Source organism: Notothenia rossii (genome assembly GCF_949606895.1).
Source record: "Notothenia rossii genome assembly, chromosome: 2".
Classification (NCBI taxonomy): domain Eukaryota; kingdom Metazoa; phylum Chordata; class Actinopteri; order Perciformes; family Nototheniidae; genus Notothenia; species Notothenia rossii.
Genome location: NC_136904.1, coordinates 46,849,038 through 46,867,949, shown reverse-complemented (window position 1 = coordinate 46,867,949; position 18,912 = coordinate 46,849,038). Strand labels below are relative to the sequence as shown.

General features: G+C 40.1%; 1 protein-coding gene across 1 annotated transcript; it reads left to right on the top strand.

Annotated features, from left to right (window-relative positions):
• The first annotated feature begins 15,994 nt into the window (after nucleotides 1-15,994).
• LOC307030787 (SCAN domain-containing protein 3-like) lies at nucleotides 15,995-18,669 on the top strand. The gene is made up of 2 exons (XM_079667437.1): nucleotides 15,995-17,828; nucleotides 17,953-18,669. Exons 1-2 carry the CDS (start codon nucleotides 16,503-16,505, stop codon nucleotides 18,499-18,501), a joined length of 1,875 nt encoding a protein of 624 aa, XP_079523563.1. The 5' UTR covers nucleotides 15,995-16,502; the 3' UTR covers nucleotides 18,502-18,669.
• Nucleotides 18,670-18,912: the final 243 nt, after the last annotated feature.

The following is an 18,912-nucleotide window of genomic DNA, read 5'->3' as shown; positions in this document are numbered from 1 at the left end:
ATCATAAAGCATGTTGTTGCTTCTGACTGAGGAGACTGGCTTATTGTAAAGAGCTTTAAATCATCTCATACAGACAGGGCCAAATCCAAATTTTGATAGAACATTAAATAAATATGGCCATTCTCTTCAGTCAAAGGCTTTCTCTGCATCCAGTGATATTGCCATTGCTGGGAGATGGAGGGAGTTAGCGCTAAATATAACCTGGAGCAGCCTTCTCATGTTATTAGCTGACTGGCATCCAGCTACAAATCCTACCTGGTCTAGATTCACAAGGGATGGGATAACTTCCTCCAGGCAAAGGGCTAGGATTTTTGCAAACACTTTGTAATCATTGTTAAGTCAGACTTAGCTGTCGGTAATTGCTCATGTATTGATGATCTTTCCCATGTTTCAGAAGTAGACATAATGTGGCGGTACGCATTGTTAGGGGCATTGATTGTTTTTCTATCATGTTGTTATACAACATGACCAACAATGGCGACAACACTTCCAGAAAGCATTTATAAAATTCAATACTGAAGCCATCGCACCTAGGGGTCTTACCCGATGTAAGAGATTTTATGGCAGACGCTATTTCGTTTGGCGTGACAGAAGATTCCAACTTGTGTTTCTGAGTAGGATTTAGTACAGGAAGTGTGTAACATTCTTTAAAAAATTATCCAGGCTATGGTCTTGTGCTATACACTCAGTTTGATATAAATTGGAGTCAAATGTTTGGAATTTGCGGTTTATTAGCTTGGGATGATTTATAATATTACCTCCAGAGTTTCTTATAGCTGGAATTGGTCATTTACCCTCTAACTATTTAAGCTGAAGAGCAAGCATCTTTCCTGCTTTATCACCACATTCAAAGTGTTTTTTACTGAGTCTGTAGAGGGAGAAAGCTGTCTCTTCATTTAATATTGCCTGCAGGTCAGCTCTAACTGTGAGTAATGTTTTCTGAAGTAGTGGGTTTTTAGGATCACACATATGCTGTTTCTCAATAGTTTTAAATTCAGATTGTAAATTATTTTTCTTTTTAATAGCTTTTCAGTGCTTAGCTGATTATCCACCCTCTGCAAGTGGCCTTAAAGACTTCCCATACAGTTTGAATGGAAGACACAGAGTCTACATTTATTGATATGTATTCTTTTATTTTATTTTCGATAAGCGAGATGAATGTGTCATCTCTTAACAAGGAGTTGTTAAGTCTCCATTGTTTAGGTCTGTTCTCACTAGCAACTAGGAAAAAAGTTATAGACTGAGGGGCGTGGTCTGATAGGACAATACTATGTATGTCTGCATCCATTACATTTTTAATAACAGAGTTGGATATTAAGAGGTAGTCAATTCTTGATTAGGATTTATGCACCTTAGAATAAAATATATATTCACGAGAGAGAGGGTACAGTGTCCGCCACACATCAGCCATTGCCAGTGATTCTAACAGCTCATTGAAGGCACTTGATAGTGATCTGTCCATTGGAAGAGGATGGCCTGAGCGGTCTAGTGAAGCATCTTTTACTAGATTGAAATCGCCTCCCATCAAGATAGGGCTGTCAGTGTACTGGGCCAAAATAGTGATTAGAGGGCACATAAAGGAAGCTTGTGCAGAGTTTGGGGCATAAATATTCACTAATGTGCATTTTTCATTCTGCAATTTTCCTCACAAAACCAGATATCGACCTTCCTTATCACTAACCAAATCAGCCAGTTCAAATGATATTTTCTTAGATATCAGTATACTGACACCTCTCGTGCCTCAAGAGCATGGGGAGGAGAACACTTGGCCAACCCATATTTGCTTTAATTTGTTTGATTCTTCTAAGTTCAAGTGGGTCTCCTGTAACATGGCTATATCACTATCAAGGCCCTTTAGATGTGACAGGATTTTGTATCTATTAGAAATTAAAATCAATGTTTTGATGGCATAATGTAGCTTAAACATACCGTCAGTTTAAATGCTGTGTTATACTGAAAAACCAGAAGTTCTCGCGCACAATGTCTGATGTAAAGCTTTTATTCTGAAAAACCTTCATCTCCGGTTAGCATTTAGCATGTGGCTAATATTCCTTTCCCTATAGAGATGAATTTAGAAGTTGTTAGAAATTAAAATCAATGTTTTAATGGGGAAATGTAGTTTAAACATGCCGTCAGTTTTAATGCTCTTTTATACTGAAAAACCAGAAATTCTTGTGCACAAGCAGTTAAGCTTTTATTCTGAAAATCCTTCATCTACGGTTAGCATTTAGCATGTGGCTAATATACGATTTCCTGAAGAGGTGAATTTAGTAGCGAAATGATATGGAGTGGTGCAAACCGAAGCCTACTGACTTAACACTACAACTATAGATGTCGAGATACTACCATGCTGAATATTAAATGAAGGTACAGTTTATTTGAATACATTATTGTTTACAGACGAGAGTAGCATGTGACAACATCCGGAATGACCGGAAACCAAACGAGCCGAGAAGTATTGTTTAGAGTATTGATTACAGCGTTTAGAATGTGTTAAATGAAAAGTGATGAAAGAGAATATGAGGAGAAACGGCGTGTTAAGCATATATTGAATGTGAAAAGAACCTATCCTCTGTTTAAATGCAATAACGGACATTGGAGACGAGGTGAGCAGGCTGGCGGGGAGGAGCCAGCAGAGGATATATAAACAGCACCGGAGGAGAGATCCATGCTCTTCTCTTCCCTATCGAGGAGAGCCAGATCACAGCTGTTTTTCTGCCGGAACAATATTCTGTCTGTAACACTACCGCGCCTCTTTTAATTAAAGTACCCAATTGAACTTTCACAGAGACTCCATTTAGTCTCCTATTTTAAAGCTTCTCTCCTGGACGGGAGAATAACGAACACAGTTAACAATCTGGTGAGTTCCCTGACGTGATCCCGCTGACCGAGGAGAGAAAACCAACCGGCTGTTTCCTGGAGACGCTTGCAGCCATTCGACACACAAGAGCTCAAATCAATCGGTAAGAAGATGCCTGTTATGACAAAGATTATTCACTAGTTAAACTAGGCAAAGTTAGATTTGTGTGTTTGATGGCAGCCGGCTGATCCTGAAAATAGCTGTGCATTTTAATGTTAAAACAACCCAAATTGATAAAATAATCACTCTAAAACCACGAGGCGTTGTTTTGTCACAAGCAGGGTGAGTTCACACTTTCTTTTGTTCCATTAACCCTGCATGCTATTAACCACGTGTGGGTGTTGAATTTTAAATATATAGTGTGTGGACATTGTACTTCGGATAGGTGCCTTGCTGCTTTCACATGGGTGTCTCTTGTTACGTTAATAGTTATTTAGCCTATGACGTAAGGGTATATAGCCCATTTGACGATTTTTTGTTAAGATCTGGAGACATAGCGAATCGGTTAAGGGCCGAGTAAGTGAAAACCAGCGGGGCATAGTGAATCAACTCAGGGTTAAGACCGAAGTCAGTGCTTTAAAGAAAGTCCTTTTCAAGAAAGGCTTGGTTAAGGTCCAAGCCTTTATCAGTGGTTAAAACTGTTCTGTTTAAAAAAGATATTGCGGGTGGGTTACGGTAATCGGAATTACAGCAGCAGTGCAGTAATAAGACGACGGTCTATTATCAGTGGCTGATAGGTCTCCATATTAGTCCCAGTTTGGCGTGTCCAAATAGCAACAGTTAACCATAGTCGACTATAAAGTCAAATATTACGTGAACAGGTTTATAGCTAGTGCGTAAGGGTTCCTAACTTTAAGTGATGATATCAATAAGATAAAGCCCATAGTCGACTATAAAGTCAAATATTACGTGAACATGTTTATAGCTAGTGCGTAAGGGTTCCTAACTTTAAGTGATGATATCAATAAGATAAAGCCCATTTTTTTCATAGTAAGCTAGTTAGAAATGTTGTTATTTTAAACTAAGTGTTTTTTTGGCTTGGATTTCAGGGTTTATAATACCACACCAGTGGTTTACTTTGTTACGGTTCCTTTAAAGATCACCTCGCCATTGTTTAAACTCCCACCTGAGAGCCGCATGGACAAATCTCTTTGTCTACAGGTCAGAGTGCGAAATAATCGGGTGCCATCTTGTTTACACCCCACATGTGGAAAAACAAAGACAGGGCAATCGCCATTTCGTGAAATGCAAATTCAATTTGCTCCTTTTGCTTTGAATTTGCATTTACACAGAGCATCCACCAATTAGAAGTAGCAGAGTAGAACATTTAGCAGACTATTTTTGTAATTATGAGAAGGATACAGATTACAAGTGATGTTGTTCCCCCACACAGAAAACTATTGTGTCCACACAACTAGTGAGGTCAAGATGTGACGGAGCGACAGAGACTGGCCCAACATTTTCCAGCCAGTACATAGATAGACCCCGTCAGAAGACCGGGGCTGTGTTTAAAGGGGAACTTCATTTATTCTTAGCCAGAAGTGCAGTTTTTAATCAAACAATTATGTGATTTATGGAGTCAGATTACATTTTTCTCATAAACACAATTTTATAATCGGTCTGAAGTGTCTGTTTTAAGGCATGAGCCGCAAATTAAATAACATAACACTGATGAAGAAGTTTGAAGGATTATTTGAATTATTTGAAGTATTAAAGTAACGTGGTATGGCAGGAAAGTTCAATCTGGTATATTCCTTTTAATGTCACCTTATATATATTCATGTGTGTTAAATTAGAAGGGACAAAGTATCTTTTCCCTCCCCCAATATATTGAGGTGAAGTCCTTGTGTTTAGAGAGAGATGTGAGCAGGGGACACCCTTATTTGGGGATAGTGCCAAGACGCTGGAATGTTTCCCTCGTAAAAGAAGGGTGTGCGTTACACATGCTTGGAGCAAATGTGTGTGTGTTTTCATTGCAGTAAATATATGTGCTACATGATTACTGGTCAACTATACCTTTGTTCTTATTCTTTCATGTGCGGGTACTAAATGGCTACAAACATTGTGGAGAAATTAGCTTAAACATGTTTTATTACTCTATATGAAATGGAAGCAGTTTTTTATGATAGGGACGAGAGAGCATTTTCAGCATGTCAATTATCAGGGAAATCTACTTGTTTTCAATAGACGTGTGTGGTTAATTACTTTGTATTAATAATAACAGTATGTGTAAAGGAAGCTGGAAATATACAATGTGAAAACTTTTATTTGAAGTAAAGATGTGAACGATGGCTCAAACAAATGGAAAGGCGGTAGGACTAATGAGTGTGTTCTCTATATTAGGCCTGTGTGAAGTTTGACTATTTGAAAAGCATCTCTAATACTGCTTAAGAGCATAGGTAATGTGTTCCTCATTATTATTGATATGAAAGTGATTTACATGTATTACGTATATTTAGCCAACTATAACAACTATATCTTAAAACATACTTTTAACTTGTGTGTGGTAACCTGAAGGGGGGAAGATGGACTCAGGGACAAAGGGCCATAAAGGGGATGTGTGTGTGCTGGCTACAAGATGTGAAATAAGATAAGGAAACTTGTTGTTGAGAGCCGGTTCGTACCAGACACCAAAAGGTGTCTGGTCTTCGTCAAACTGAAAGAGACTTTTTGTTTCCGGGTTTCTTCTGCTGTGTCGCACTGATTGGGTGCGACAGGCCATGTGTTGGTCTCTCCCAATAAGATGACCTCTGGGGGAAAGCATTCACACACCTCCTCCTGTGTTTTAGTATGAAAGCCTGTGTTTTCCTTTGGTTCGCGCTCTTGTTTTTGACCGGCCGTTCCTGAGACCTGTCTCACACGTGGTAGAACCTGAGCCCGGAGTACTCTGCAGAGTGCTTCGTGATTCCTTTGTATTTGTATTGTTACCTTGTATCATTAAAACAAGATTATTGTTTCACTTGCATTCTGGTGTTTCTTAATCCCTTCCTTTTTACGAATTTACCCAGCTTATCAAACGACACGCGGAGACGAGGTTGGTTTTAAACATCCTCCAAATCTCCAACAAGTTGTAGGGTTTTTACAACAGTTTCAAGAATCAGTCTTTATTTATTTATTCTTGAGTAACTTTACTGATTTATAGTGTAGTGCGTAAGGCAATATCTAATTTGAGTGAGGGGCACCAGCCCTTCATGCAGGTCACCCTCTGTGAGAATAGTTCATATTTTCCCTCCAGTTTGGAGAAATATTATTTTATCATATGTTAGTTCAGCAGTGTCAACCAATCCTCTAATCCTAGAGTTATTGAGACGTATTAGCGACACCAGGGGTATTGTTTTTCGCAGCAACGATGATGCATAATACCATGACAAAAGCCATTATTGAAACAAGTAAACTATTAGAAGTGCTAATGGGAAATGTTTTGTGAATATGCATTTATGCCATCAGAAAGCCATACATCATATGATATTTTTGTACGCCTTGTGGGTACACGGAGAATTTATATTTATTTAATGCAACGTTATGTGTTTTACATGTTCTGTTCATAATAGGGTAATCATTGCAATATTAATTGAGCATTTTATGCTCAAAGGAGGGAGTGTCATGATTATACAGATATGTTGATTTCAGTGACGTAGTTAATAAATAATAACATGTAGTTGACAATAGGTCTCATAACAACAAGAGGTATGCCAAAGCTTGGGCCTTCTCCAAGGAGGGAGTGGTCCCGTTTTAGATATTAGACAAATAGAAGTGGATGAATATGTCAGAACTCTAGTAATATTATGCAAGTTTTGTCTACACAGCAGGCTAGGAAAACTACAGAGATACCAGACGAGACACCAGAAGAGACTCCTGTTCGGCCAGGTGATTGGGTGAGGGTGAAAGTTCACAAAAGACAGTGGGCTCATCCCCGGTGGACGGAAGCGTGAAAGGTTGTAACAAACTTCACACGCGCTCCGGTTTAAAGGTAAAGAAAAAGGAGCAAATTGACACCACCTCACACATTGTCACCCTTCACTGGCAACTTCCAGAACATTATTGGGAGTTAGGACTGATTTGGCAGAGCTGGAACAAAACGATAAATAGAAATAAGATAAAGATAGAAACAGCTCAAAAGACAAATTGTCTATAGATTTTTATAGATTGTACATTAATGTGAAAACCTATTTTTTTTGTTTTACATCTGAAAAAGAGTCCAATTTTTTGTATGTAATTTTTGGACTCATTATTTAAATTCTGTAACGGACACAACCAGGGATAAAATAGAGATGATGACGAGAACAAAGCCAAACCAATTGTGGGGTCCCCTAGGGATAAGAGTCAGAATAGCATTGTTGATTGTGCTCATTACACTTGGCACCTTGTTGGTTGGATGGGGAGTACAATATTATGTAAGACATGGATCCATTAGTTCACTCATAGAGAATGCCCACATCACTAACAAGACTCCAGCTGTGTTTCACAGACTTTCACTTATCCTCAGAGCCAAAAGATCAGCTGAGCAACAAGAGGAGGAGTTAGAAATACTCGTTCCCAAACAAGAGGCGGTTATAATCAAGATGATTCACCCCCCCTATATGCAGTTCTTGTATCAAATGATGAGATGGGTTTAAGTGATCGGGATATGTAAGTGATGGGGATTTACAGATTAGGGGAATCTCTAAATACACTGGATCCATGTTTTAGTCTGTACCAGAAACACCCCCTGTTAAGCTATGAACAACCGACCGGTGACCTGAGTAGAATTATTGAAAATGATTACAGTTGAAACAGGCTACTAACCCAAAAGTACAGCTTTGTACGTACAAACTCTATGAACAAAATTTCCTAGCAGACAGTGGCGACATTGCAGATATGTCCAGTCACCAAAGTTACTTATGTTCTAAATAACAGTGAGATTTAAAGTGATGGAGAAAATATGGAGACGTTCCTTTATAGTGTGTGAAATATGTGGTGCTTGAAACATCTAGGTATTTAAATGTATGAAAGAAAGTGGTTTCCTGAAAGAGTTAATTGGAGTAAACATGTTACAGTGGGTGAAAACAATGTTTAGGGATATGGTACAATTATTAGAAAACATTAACTGGGCTTAGATGACATTTAACATCAAAGAAAGATAGTATGGTTAGGAAAATAGAGTGGGAAAGATTGGATTTATTTTACCTCAGTGTGTTAGAATTAACTATAGATAATGCGTCCCGAGATCTCTCTCTCTCTATCTCTCCGCCTGTCAGAACGCTACGACCCCAACTAAAAAGCAGACAAAAGACCTCACCACGGAAGACTCCTCCTCCTCCATCGAACAGACAGAGAAGCAGAGCTGAACCAACAATGACAAGACTTTATCCAGAACCATCTCCACCTGAGGAATCCAGAACTACAGGTGACATAAAAGGCACACTCTCATCGGTCCCCCACAGGACATGAAGTTCCAAGCTGAGCCACAAGATTTGGACACAAGAGCAGAGTGTGGGACATGAGAGCAGAATATGCCCTCCATGCAACAAAGTAGAGACTGTAAAGGAGGAGATTAAAAGCAAAGCAGATGGGACACTGAAAAGAGTTACAGCGGAAGGATCCAAGCGCAGATGGACTGAGGAGAAGGTGAACGGAGGAGAAGACAGGCCGGAGGAGTTGGCATGGTCCGGCAGAACGTGAGGGGGTCGTGGCTTGACAACCAGAGGGGGAGAGAAGGAAAACGGGAGTGAGTGAGTTTACACATAAACACACTTATTCACCAACGAGAAATACGTAAAGAAAAAGGTTTATTAGCCATGAATTAATCAATTGGTGAATTTATAAAGAAAGAAAGAGGAAACTATTAAATAACTCTAAAAACACACTGAGGGTAGAACATATTATTCAATCTTTTCATCATATGAACAAATTATTCTTTAAGAGTTTTTTTTATTCATGTGTGAATTTGGGTAAGATTTAATTTGTTACAGTATAGACCTACAGTTTAAAGGGATGGTTTTAGTAACCACTCTATAAAAGTAGACAAATCTTTATTTGTATGGAAAATGTTAAAGGTAGAGCTAGTACCAAGCCAAAGATAGTATTCCAATCTAGAGTATTGATATCTCCATTGTAGCATGGTTATTATCTCAGGAGGGAAGATTAAGGTGGAAATAACAGTTGTTTTTTGTCCAAGATGTAGAGTTTTAAAAAGACAAAAGAGAGATTGCACATTTTAATTTTAAAAAAAAACTAATATAATTGGGAGTAATACATGCGGGCCTTGGATCACTCATTGTGATGGTGCATATTTTACAACAAATATTGTTCAGGGAGAAGGGGTCGCTCGATCCACCCTGCAGATGTTTTAAATCTTACTTGCAGCTTCAGAGGGAGCGCACGGCACCAGAGTATGAGTTTTAAAAGACAAGCGCCACCAGCTCCTAAAGGTCATCCATTCAATCAGTGATGACCTGACTTTTAGAGATGTTATTTAAAGGAGAAACATATCTGCCATAAGTGTAAATTCCTGAATTGAACTGCAAACCATTAATGAAATGACTTCTGTTTTAAAGTTCTTGTTAAAGGAGGGAGTAATTATCACATGCTCGGGCACCCAAGGTTCCACACACTGTTAAAGGGGTTAGCATAGCTATTTAAGTAGACAAGAATTGAAAATAAATTAGTATAATGAGTTATTGATATTCCACTGGTTCTCACACCATTTCAGGGACTTTATCACTGCATTAGAACAGACCACCCAAAGGTAATGAGAAGGAACTTTTAAGTGATGAAACTCTACAACTGTTGTAACTGACCAAAATCTTCTCCCAGAAATGACTGTCTAGAATGCCGTACCCCAGAGTAGAACGTACCGATTGATCACGACGGCCCCTTCTAGAGAACATATTACTTTCATACCTTAAATGGTATGAAAGGAGGGAGGGTAAATTTCTCATGAGGAGATAATTACAAATGCTAGCAGAACAAGACGACCAACCCCCGTATTCAGATGTTGATGACAATGATGAGTTAGTTTAAATGATATGGATGTTCGGAGATGAGATTGATCAATGAATGTCCAGCTGATGTGATTCTTTACATTATGAAATCATGTGAAGAAGTGAGCAAAATAAAATGCTAAAATGGAGTGAATCCATTTCAATTTACTTTACACTATTCCAAGATAGTTTATTTTTATTTTTCAATTTACTAGGCCAATCCAAGATATTTTATTTTATTCTTTATTTCTTTATACTATTCTAATATGGTGGATCTCATGTTGTAAAAATCATTGCTATTCTAAAATGGTTTGTTTCTTTTCACTTTGTAAAAACAAGTGCCTTAACACTGAGCGTGGTATGAGAACGGTTTCTGTGAAAGGAGGGACGAAGAAATGTTCTGATACCAAGCCATTGCTGCTATTTTGAAGAATGATATTGAATGTAAACACTAGAAGTTATGCACAAGGGAAAACTTTTATGTTTGAACACAGACAAGAATTTATTTTGTATTTTTGTAAAGCCGGCTGTAAAACCATTCCATTTGATTGTATGTTTGTTAATATGAGATATGCAAAGTTCAGATGAAGAACTCATTGATTTCAGTATTATACACACCTTTTAGGTGTGTAAGGAGGGACTGTTAGAAATTAAAATCAATGTTTTAATGGGGAAATGTAGTTTAAACATGCCGTCAGTTTTAATGCTCTTTTATACTGAAAAACCAGAAATTCTTGTGCACAAGCAGTTAAGCTTTTATTCTGAAAATCCTTCATCTACGGTTAGCATTTAGCATGTGGCTAATATACGATTTCCTGAAGAGGTGAATTTAGTAGCGAAATGATATGGAGTGGTGCAAACCGAAGCCTACTGACTTAACACTACAACTATAGATGTCGAGATACTACCATGCTGAATATTAAATGAAGGTACAGTTTATTTGAATACATTATTGTTTACAGACGAGAGTAGCATGTGACAACATCCGGAATGACCGGAAACCAAACGAGCCGAGAAGTATTGTTTAGAGTATTGATTACAGCGTTTAGAATGTGTTAAATGAAAAGTGATGAAAGAGAATATGAGGAGAAACGGCGTGTTAAGCATATATTGAATGTGAAAAGAACCTATCCTCTGTTTAAATGCAATAACGGACATTGGAGACGAGGTGAGCCGGCTGGCGGGGAGGAGCCAGCAGAGGATATATAAACAGCACCGGAGGAGAGATCCATGCTCTTCTCTTCCCTATCGAGGAGAGCCAGATCACAGCTGTTTTTCTGCCGGAACAATATTCTGTCTGTAACACTACCGCGCCTCTTTTAATTAAAGTACCCAATTGAACTTTCACAGAGACTCCATTTAGTCTCCTATTTTAAAGCTTCTCTCCTGGACGGGAGAATAACGAACACAGTTAACAAAGTGAAATGACATGGAGTGATGCACACCGAAACCTACTGATTTTAACACTACAACTATAGACGTCGAGATATTATTATTGCTGAATATTAAATGAAGGTACAGTTTATTTGAATACGTTTTGTTTACAGACGTGGGTAGCATGTGACAACATCCGGAACTACCGGAAATTATAACTGCTGTGAAGTATTTCCTGTATTTTTAGAGTATTGATTACAGCGTTTAAAATGTATTAAATGAAAAGTCATGAAAGAGATAAGGAGGAGAAAAGGCGTGTTTAGTTATATATTTAATGTACAATGTCTGAATCCTCTGTTATGCGCAACAACGGACATAAAAGATGTGGAGGGCCGGCCCCTAGCGGCGCCAACCGGCCCACGGGGAGGAGCCAGCAGAGGATATTTAACAGATGGAAGAGTGGTTCTGGCTCTCTTCCTTCGCTCTCGAGAGCCCGAGAACACAGCTGTTTTTCTCACTGAACAATATTCTGCTTGTAACATTACCGCACCTTTTTTAATTAAAGTACCCATTTGAACCTTCTCAGAGACTCCATTAGTCTCCCTTTTTAAAGCTTCTCTCCTGGACGAGAGAATAACGAACAAAGCTAACATATCTCTTGACAATGTTCTGAATTCCATTTACATTCCATGATGTTACCTTTATAGCATTAATCGTATTACATTTTGTAAGAGATAAATAACACAGATGCGGCTTTCACACCAGCGCTTTTCCCTTTCAAGCTCCGAGCTAGAGATGTTCTGGTTCAGCTCCGGTTTCACTTTTCCGCTCCCACTCAGAGCCGGGATGGTGCTGCCGCTGCTGCGTCATGACGTCACCGTTTACATCGCTGATTTGCTCCCCAACGGCCCTCACAACAACAACAACAAAAACAATGGGGGACTGCGTCAGGTCGATGATCGTGTGGCTTTTAAAGCAAAGCCAGATTAAATTAAATAACGACTTCTCCAACCGTATACTTTTCAACCTGTGCAGCCCATCTATGGATTCTATCCGATAGCTGCTATAATAAAAACAAGGCGTCTGCCTGTTCTCCACAATGATCAATAACAGTGTGTTTTTTTTAATAAGTGTGTGTTGCCTTCTTGTCACTTTGCTCAGCGCGACTGCTTGTAGGCAGGCATGACGAGACTCTTCAGTCGACCCATGTTCAGGGGAGGTGGGTTTAGTTTCCCGCAAACCTCGACGGAAGAGAGACGTAAGCAACGCCGCCTCTTAGCTCTGAAGCTCTTGCTTCTAGACCGACAATTTTTTGGAGCTGGAAGTGAACCGGATCCGGAGCTAAGAGGCAGCGCCGCTGCGGTGTGAACAGGAAAAAATTGTACTTTTCAGGCTCTTGCTCCGAGCCGGCGCTGATAACGCGTTGGTGTGAAAGGGGCAAGAGAGTGAGTCTATGAAGGAGGAGAAGGAAGGGGGGAGACCCGTGTGTATGTGTGCCCGTTTGCATGCGTCTATGCGTGTGCTCTGAGGCCCCCCTCCTGCTCCACGTGTCCTTTTGTGAGTTGTCTTACAAGAAGGAAAACTCAAAGCACCAGAATAATGGTTTAAACAATAATCTGTTTTAATGGTAAAATACAACACAAATACAACATCAATCACGAAGTAATCCGGATTACTCCGGATCTTGTTCCCCCCCCCCCCGCTGGGAGGACACCATCTTGATAGCGTGAGGAAGAAGAGAGCAAACTAAAGACTTCACAGAGCCATATTGTAGTTACAGCGGGAGGAGTTATGCAGAGAGATTCAAGAAGGGGGTTTTTCATTGGTGTACAAATACGATGGCCTTGTCGCAGCCAATCAGCGCGAGCCAGCCAGGAGACCCGGAAACAAGAGTCTCTAACACTTGAGGCGAAACAGATACCTTCGGTGTCCGGCACGAACCTGCTCCAAATAACAAGTTTGTTTATCTTATCTTACATCTTGCAGCCAGCACACACACATTCCCCTCCCCCCTGCTCTCTAGTCTCCTGCATTGCAAAAATGCTCTTTCTCCTACAGATTAATTAAACACGTTGAAACTAACTACTCCACAATGTTTGTAGCAATTCAGTCCTCACAACATGAAAGAATAAAACAGAGAGAAATCAAATAAAGCATCAACACAGATGTGGTTCAGCAATAATCACATCTAGCTGCTGCAATAGCCCCAAACATCTTTCACGCACACACATCTTATTCTGCAGTTCACCAGAATGTCACAGGTCACTTGTATTATACCTACCCACAAATAGCCAAAAAACCCACCCTTTTGATTACACATAAAAGTGGAAGAAAAAGACTATTGCGCTAATCTACTTTTACTAAAAATAGGACATTGTTTCAGGAATATATGAAAAATATGCCTTATTGAACTTTCTGCTATAAACACGTTATTTTAATACTTCAAAATATACTTTAGTATGTGTATTTGTACGTGTGTGCATTGTGAATGTGTGTGTGTGTGTGTGGGTGTGCGTGTCTAGTCTCCCAGGACAAAACTCAACACACCATCCTGCACTGCTTATTAAACTATGTGAATACCTGGCACTGAACAATCTTGATTCTGATTGGCCAGAAGACTCATAAAAACATCAGCAAAGATTTTTTATTGAGAAGATGATCACTACGTGGCAGAAGTTTAAAAACACGTTTATGGTCTCCGGTACTTCCAGTCCAACGCCTACTGCATGCACAGCGTTAGAAAATCGGGCCTTCAAAATAAAAGTTTGACATTATTATAAAAAATAAAAAAATAAAACACTTTTGGGTCGTGACCCACCAGTTGAGAAACCACTGCCCTAATTGATATTATTAAATCAAACATTTCTAAAGACAAATTAACTTAAGACTGCAATATGAAATTCTACGCAGGCAATTTGACAATTAAAAAAAACATTTACTTAATTCTAATAAGCTTATTTTGACGGAAATGGTGAACTGCACTTGTACGCACAAACGCACAAACACGCACACACGCACACACACACACACACACACACACACACACACACACACACACACACACACACACACACACACACACACACACACACACACACACACACACACACACACACACACACACACACACACACAGATATGCTGAAATGTAGCATATCTATGTGATGTAAGAATTTAACGATAAAATGTGATACATAAGTTGTGGTTAGTGACGGGGTTGTGATTTTTTGCTCAAGAAGACCGCTGCTCTACATGTGCACAGCAACATGTGCATGTACCTTAACCATTGTTGGTAAAAGCTGTCGCAAAGTCAGCTGACGTTTGTTTACTTCAGCACCAGGCCATAGTAAATTAATCACATCCATTTGATTTTCATTGAAGCATCCATTTGTCGTATTTGTCCATTCATTCGATGTGTCACCTGCTTGTCTCCGTATGTGATGCAGCAGATTAAAACAGTGAGTGGTTCTGCTGGTCACTTCAGTCAGCTTGTTGGCATTACTCACAAAACAGAAGGCACAAACTTGAGATTCTGTTGTACAATGATCTCAAATGAATCAACCACAGGCACATTTTCTCTCTTTTTATAGATTGGCCTCATAACACATTTCTCCATAGAGAGCTAAGGGCACCTTCAAATGCCCTTCCTGTCCTCTGAGATGTGGAAAGCCTCAGGATGTAGAATCGAGTTAGCAGTTTGTGGGGGGGGGGGGGGGGGGGGGCACAGCAGGGATGCAGACTATGTGCAGAGTGCCCAAGGGAAAAAGGTAGAGTGGTCAGGAAAATGGCTGCAAAGAGGTGGGAAACTTTTATTGCTGCTGTGAGTTATAGATTATCGTTTTTTTATGGTTTGCGGTATACGTCTGCAGATCTTTCTGGGGGGGAAGTAATTTGTACCTTACTGCATGGCTACAGGGCTGCAACAAAAAGGACAACTCTATTTTACTTCCTAAAAGGAGGTCAACCATAATATCCCCTAGTTTCTCTTGTCTGCATTGAGAAGAGCTTATGACACGGTCTTGATGTAATTTGAAATAACAGATTTTATAATATTTTCTTTATATTCATTCAGCACACTATTATAATTTTCATTTTGCAAAACACGAGTCCTCGATGCAAATGGATGATTTGTGTAAGAAAAAATATAGACTAAATGTAGTATATTCAAGCAGAATAAATAGTTAAGATTACATTATTCAATAAAAGTAATGTTGCCTTCAAACATTTCCTTTGCCACATGATTCCATTTGTTCGACAAACATTGCTCTAGACACATTAATTAATAACATCAACTTCATTTAAACTAAATGCCTTTTTTGAATGAAGTGGATTATATTTTATATCAGCTTAATTTCAGCATCATCGCCAGCTCTCACTCTTCACATGAGACCACAGGGACATGTTTCATCATCAGAAGCCATCTACAGTAGATAAAAAAAGCATGCAAAAGTGCGGATGTATAAAAGAGTTCATTTAAAAATGAGACGGTGGACTATAGTTTCTAACATTTTGCTGCGGTGGCCACATGCAGTGGTTTTTTGATTGAACCACTGCATGTGCGACTCCAGAGTCAGAGTACGTAAATGGTGGAAAAACTAGGCTACGAGAAAATGTGCCAGCACCAGCAACTCCAACTTAAATCCACTCAATAGGTTCAGTTTTATAAATGCTCAGTTTTTTAACGCAAAAATTAACGCCACTAATTATTTTAACGCGATTAACGAATGTGCATTTTTTGTCCTTGGCCGCCCCGTAGTTTCAGAGCGCATCGAGTTTAAAATACCATCTATACCAGGCATCCTCAAAGTCCGGACTCCGGTCCGGATCCGGACCGAACCACCACTGTCTCTGGACTCTGAGCAAATTATACTTTTCATATGTATTATCTGTATAATCTGTATTATCTGTATTATCTGCGAGACACAACGCCTGCCACAACGCCTGCCTTATCCGTCTGCCACAACGCAACGAGTCAAAATTATCCGCTATGTCTGCAAACAGCGCTCTGGCGACACACACACACACACACACTGTTCCACTGTGTGTGTGTGTCTGTCAACGCTTTGGTCCAATCACATTCAGCAGCCCGTCAGCGTTTTTTTCCCCCACCAACAGTCTGCGAATCAGAGGCACAGGAGGGCGGGTCTTCGCGGAATGAAAATGCGTGTGTCGTCTCTTTCAACCTGTCTGAGTCAGCGCGGGAGCTTAAAAAATAAATAAAGTCAGAGCGAGAGTTGACAGCGCATCTAGTTGCATTTAGCTAGTAGTTTCAGCTGTAGCCTAGTGTAGCTAGTAAAGCTAGACAAATGGCATGTTCAAAGATGACCAATAAAAGAAAAGTCGACAGTGAAAACCGGCAATTCAAAGATGAGTGGACTGCAAAATATGCGTTCATCCTCCCTCCAGCGAGCACCAAACCAATGTGCCTAATATGCCAAGAAACGGTAGCTCTTGTGAAGAGTGGCAATTTGAAACGGCACTATGAAACGAAACATAATTATTTTGAGGCGACCTTCCCTCAAAATTCAGCGGTAAGAACCACAAAAATAAATGGGATGAAATCCTCATATCAAGCTGCAAGCAGGATCCTTGTAACATCTATGTCACAAGGAGAAAAGGCAACTGAGTCCTCACTCAGAGTGGCATGGGTGTTGGCTAAACACAAGAAGCCATTCTCTGATGCAGAAATAATTAAAGAATGCATGACTGAAGTGATGGAGACCATGTTTGAAGGCAAACAAAAAGAGGAAATAACAGCTAAAATTAAGCAAATCCCCCTCTCAGATTCCACAGCAACCAGAAGAACGGAAATACTGGCTGGTGATTTGATTAATCAGCTTTGTGATGGAATCAAAAATGCACAGCGCATTTCCTTAGCTGTGGATGAGTCCACTGACACCACTGACAATGCTCAGTTGCTGGTGTTTGTGAGATTTTATGATGAGGCAAAGGGGGAGTTTGTTGAAGATGTGTTGGGCCTGACGAACCTCAGTGGACACACAAGGGGGGAAGACATTTATAAAGCAGTAATGGGAATGCTGAATGAAAGAGGGATAGATCTAAAGAAAGTGGTGTCAATTGCTACTGATGGAGCTCCAGCCATGATGGGGAGAGAGAGAGGACTGGTTCAGCGCCTGAAAGATCACCACCCTGACCTGATCTCATACCACTGCATAATCCACCAGTCTGTCCTTTGTGCAAGTCTTGGAGAAGTGTACTCTGAAATCATGGCAACAGTGATGAGACTCATAAACTTTTTGAGAGCATCATCTTCACTGCAGCATCGCTTGCTGCGAACATTCCTGACAGAGGTCAATGCAACTTTTGATGATTTGCTCCTGCACAACAACATCAGGTGGCTGAGCAAAGGCAAGGTCCTGGAGCGTTTTTGGTCCATTAGGAAAGAGCTGCAAGTGTTTCTGTCAGAGCAAAAGAGTGCAAAAGCAAAACAGTTCATGGAATTCATGCAAAATGAAGAGAAGATGGAAGCTGTTGCATTTTTGGCTGATATAACATCTCATCTCAATGACCTAAATCTCAAGCTACAGGGCAAGAACAACACAGTGTGTGAGCTGATGTCAGCAGTGCGTGCTTTCCAGAGGAAACTGGAGGTTTTCAAAAGTGACCTACAGGTAAGCCTTTTTAATATTTTCTACCACACACATTTCCTGGATTCCAATGAACACCTTTTTGATACTTTATCATACCCTTTTAAGCAGTGCTCCTTATATTTTTCTTATTTATTTTTTCCTACAGGAGGGACTGCTCCACTTCCCCAAACTTTTGGAACAGACCAAAGGAGACAATCGTCCTCAGAATCATGTTGGATTCCTGGAGAAGCTGATTGAAAACTTCAAGACTCGCTTTGATGACTTCAGATTAGGAAAACAAGTCCTACTGTACATTGAAAACCCATTTCTGGTCAGAAATGTCAGAGAGTTCTCTGCAGAAGCACAACAAATCTTCCCATGGGCCAGTGCTGCTTCTCTGCAAAGTGAGTTGATTGACCTCCAGGAAAACCTTGCACTGAAAGAGGCTGACTGTGACACTCCCACCTTCTGGACAAAGATGGTCACTGCAGCTAATTTCCCTCTCCTGCATAAGATGGCACTTCACATTCTCACAATGTTTGGCTCAACCTACAGGTGTGAGTCTGCATTCTCAACAATGAACATGGTGAAGAACAAGTACCGCAGCCGACTCACCAATGAACACTTGCATCAGTGTGTCCGCCTGGCCATCACGCCTTTTGTGCCAAAGTTCAAAGTCTTGGCAACAGACCAAAGGTGCCACTTCTCTCATTAAGCAACAGTGTTTGACACAATGTACAATAGTTCTGGACTTATTTCGACTTTGATTCCTGGGATGGTTTGATTCACTTCGAGACTGTTTTTGCAATCTCGTGTTAAGAATCTTGTTACAATTGTTTAAAAGTTTGAATGACCGTATTAAACGGACCTTTGTCTTATTGAACATTTTCTTTGTGGACCTTTAAGATTTGTATTTGAGTACCCCTGATCTATACAATCAAAGCACACTGCTGATGCCGACAGCCTGCTTGCGGCAGACCTCACTTGAAAGTGTGCAGGGGAGACGCCTGGACACGTCTACGAGCAGCAAACTTTCAACAAAGATCGCTAAATGGGTGGCGACAGCTTGCAGGCCAATTAACATTGTGGAGGACGAGGGGCCGCGTGATATAATTTGGGTCGCATC

Coding starts and splice junctions, on each gene's coding strand:
- LOC307030787 (XM_079667437.1), top strand. CDS start 16,503: ATGGCATGTTCAAAGATGACCAATAAAAGAAAAGTCGACAGTGAAAAC. Junction 17,829..17,952: donor TTTTCAAAAGTGACCTACAG/GTAAGCCTTTTT, acceptor TTTTTCCTACAG/GAGGGACTGCTCCACTTCCC.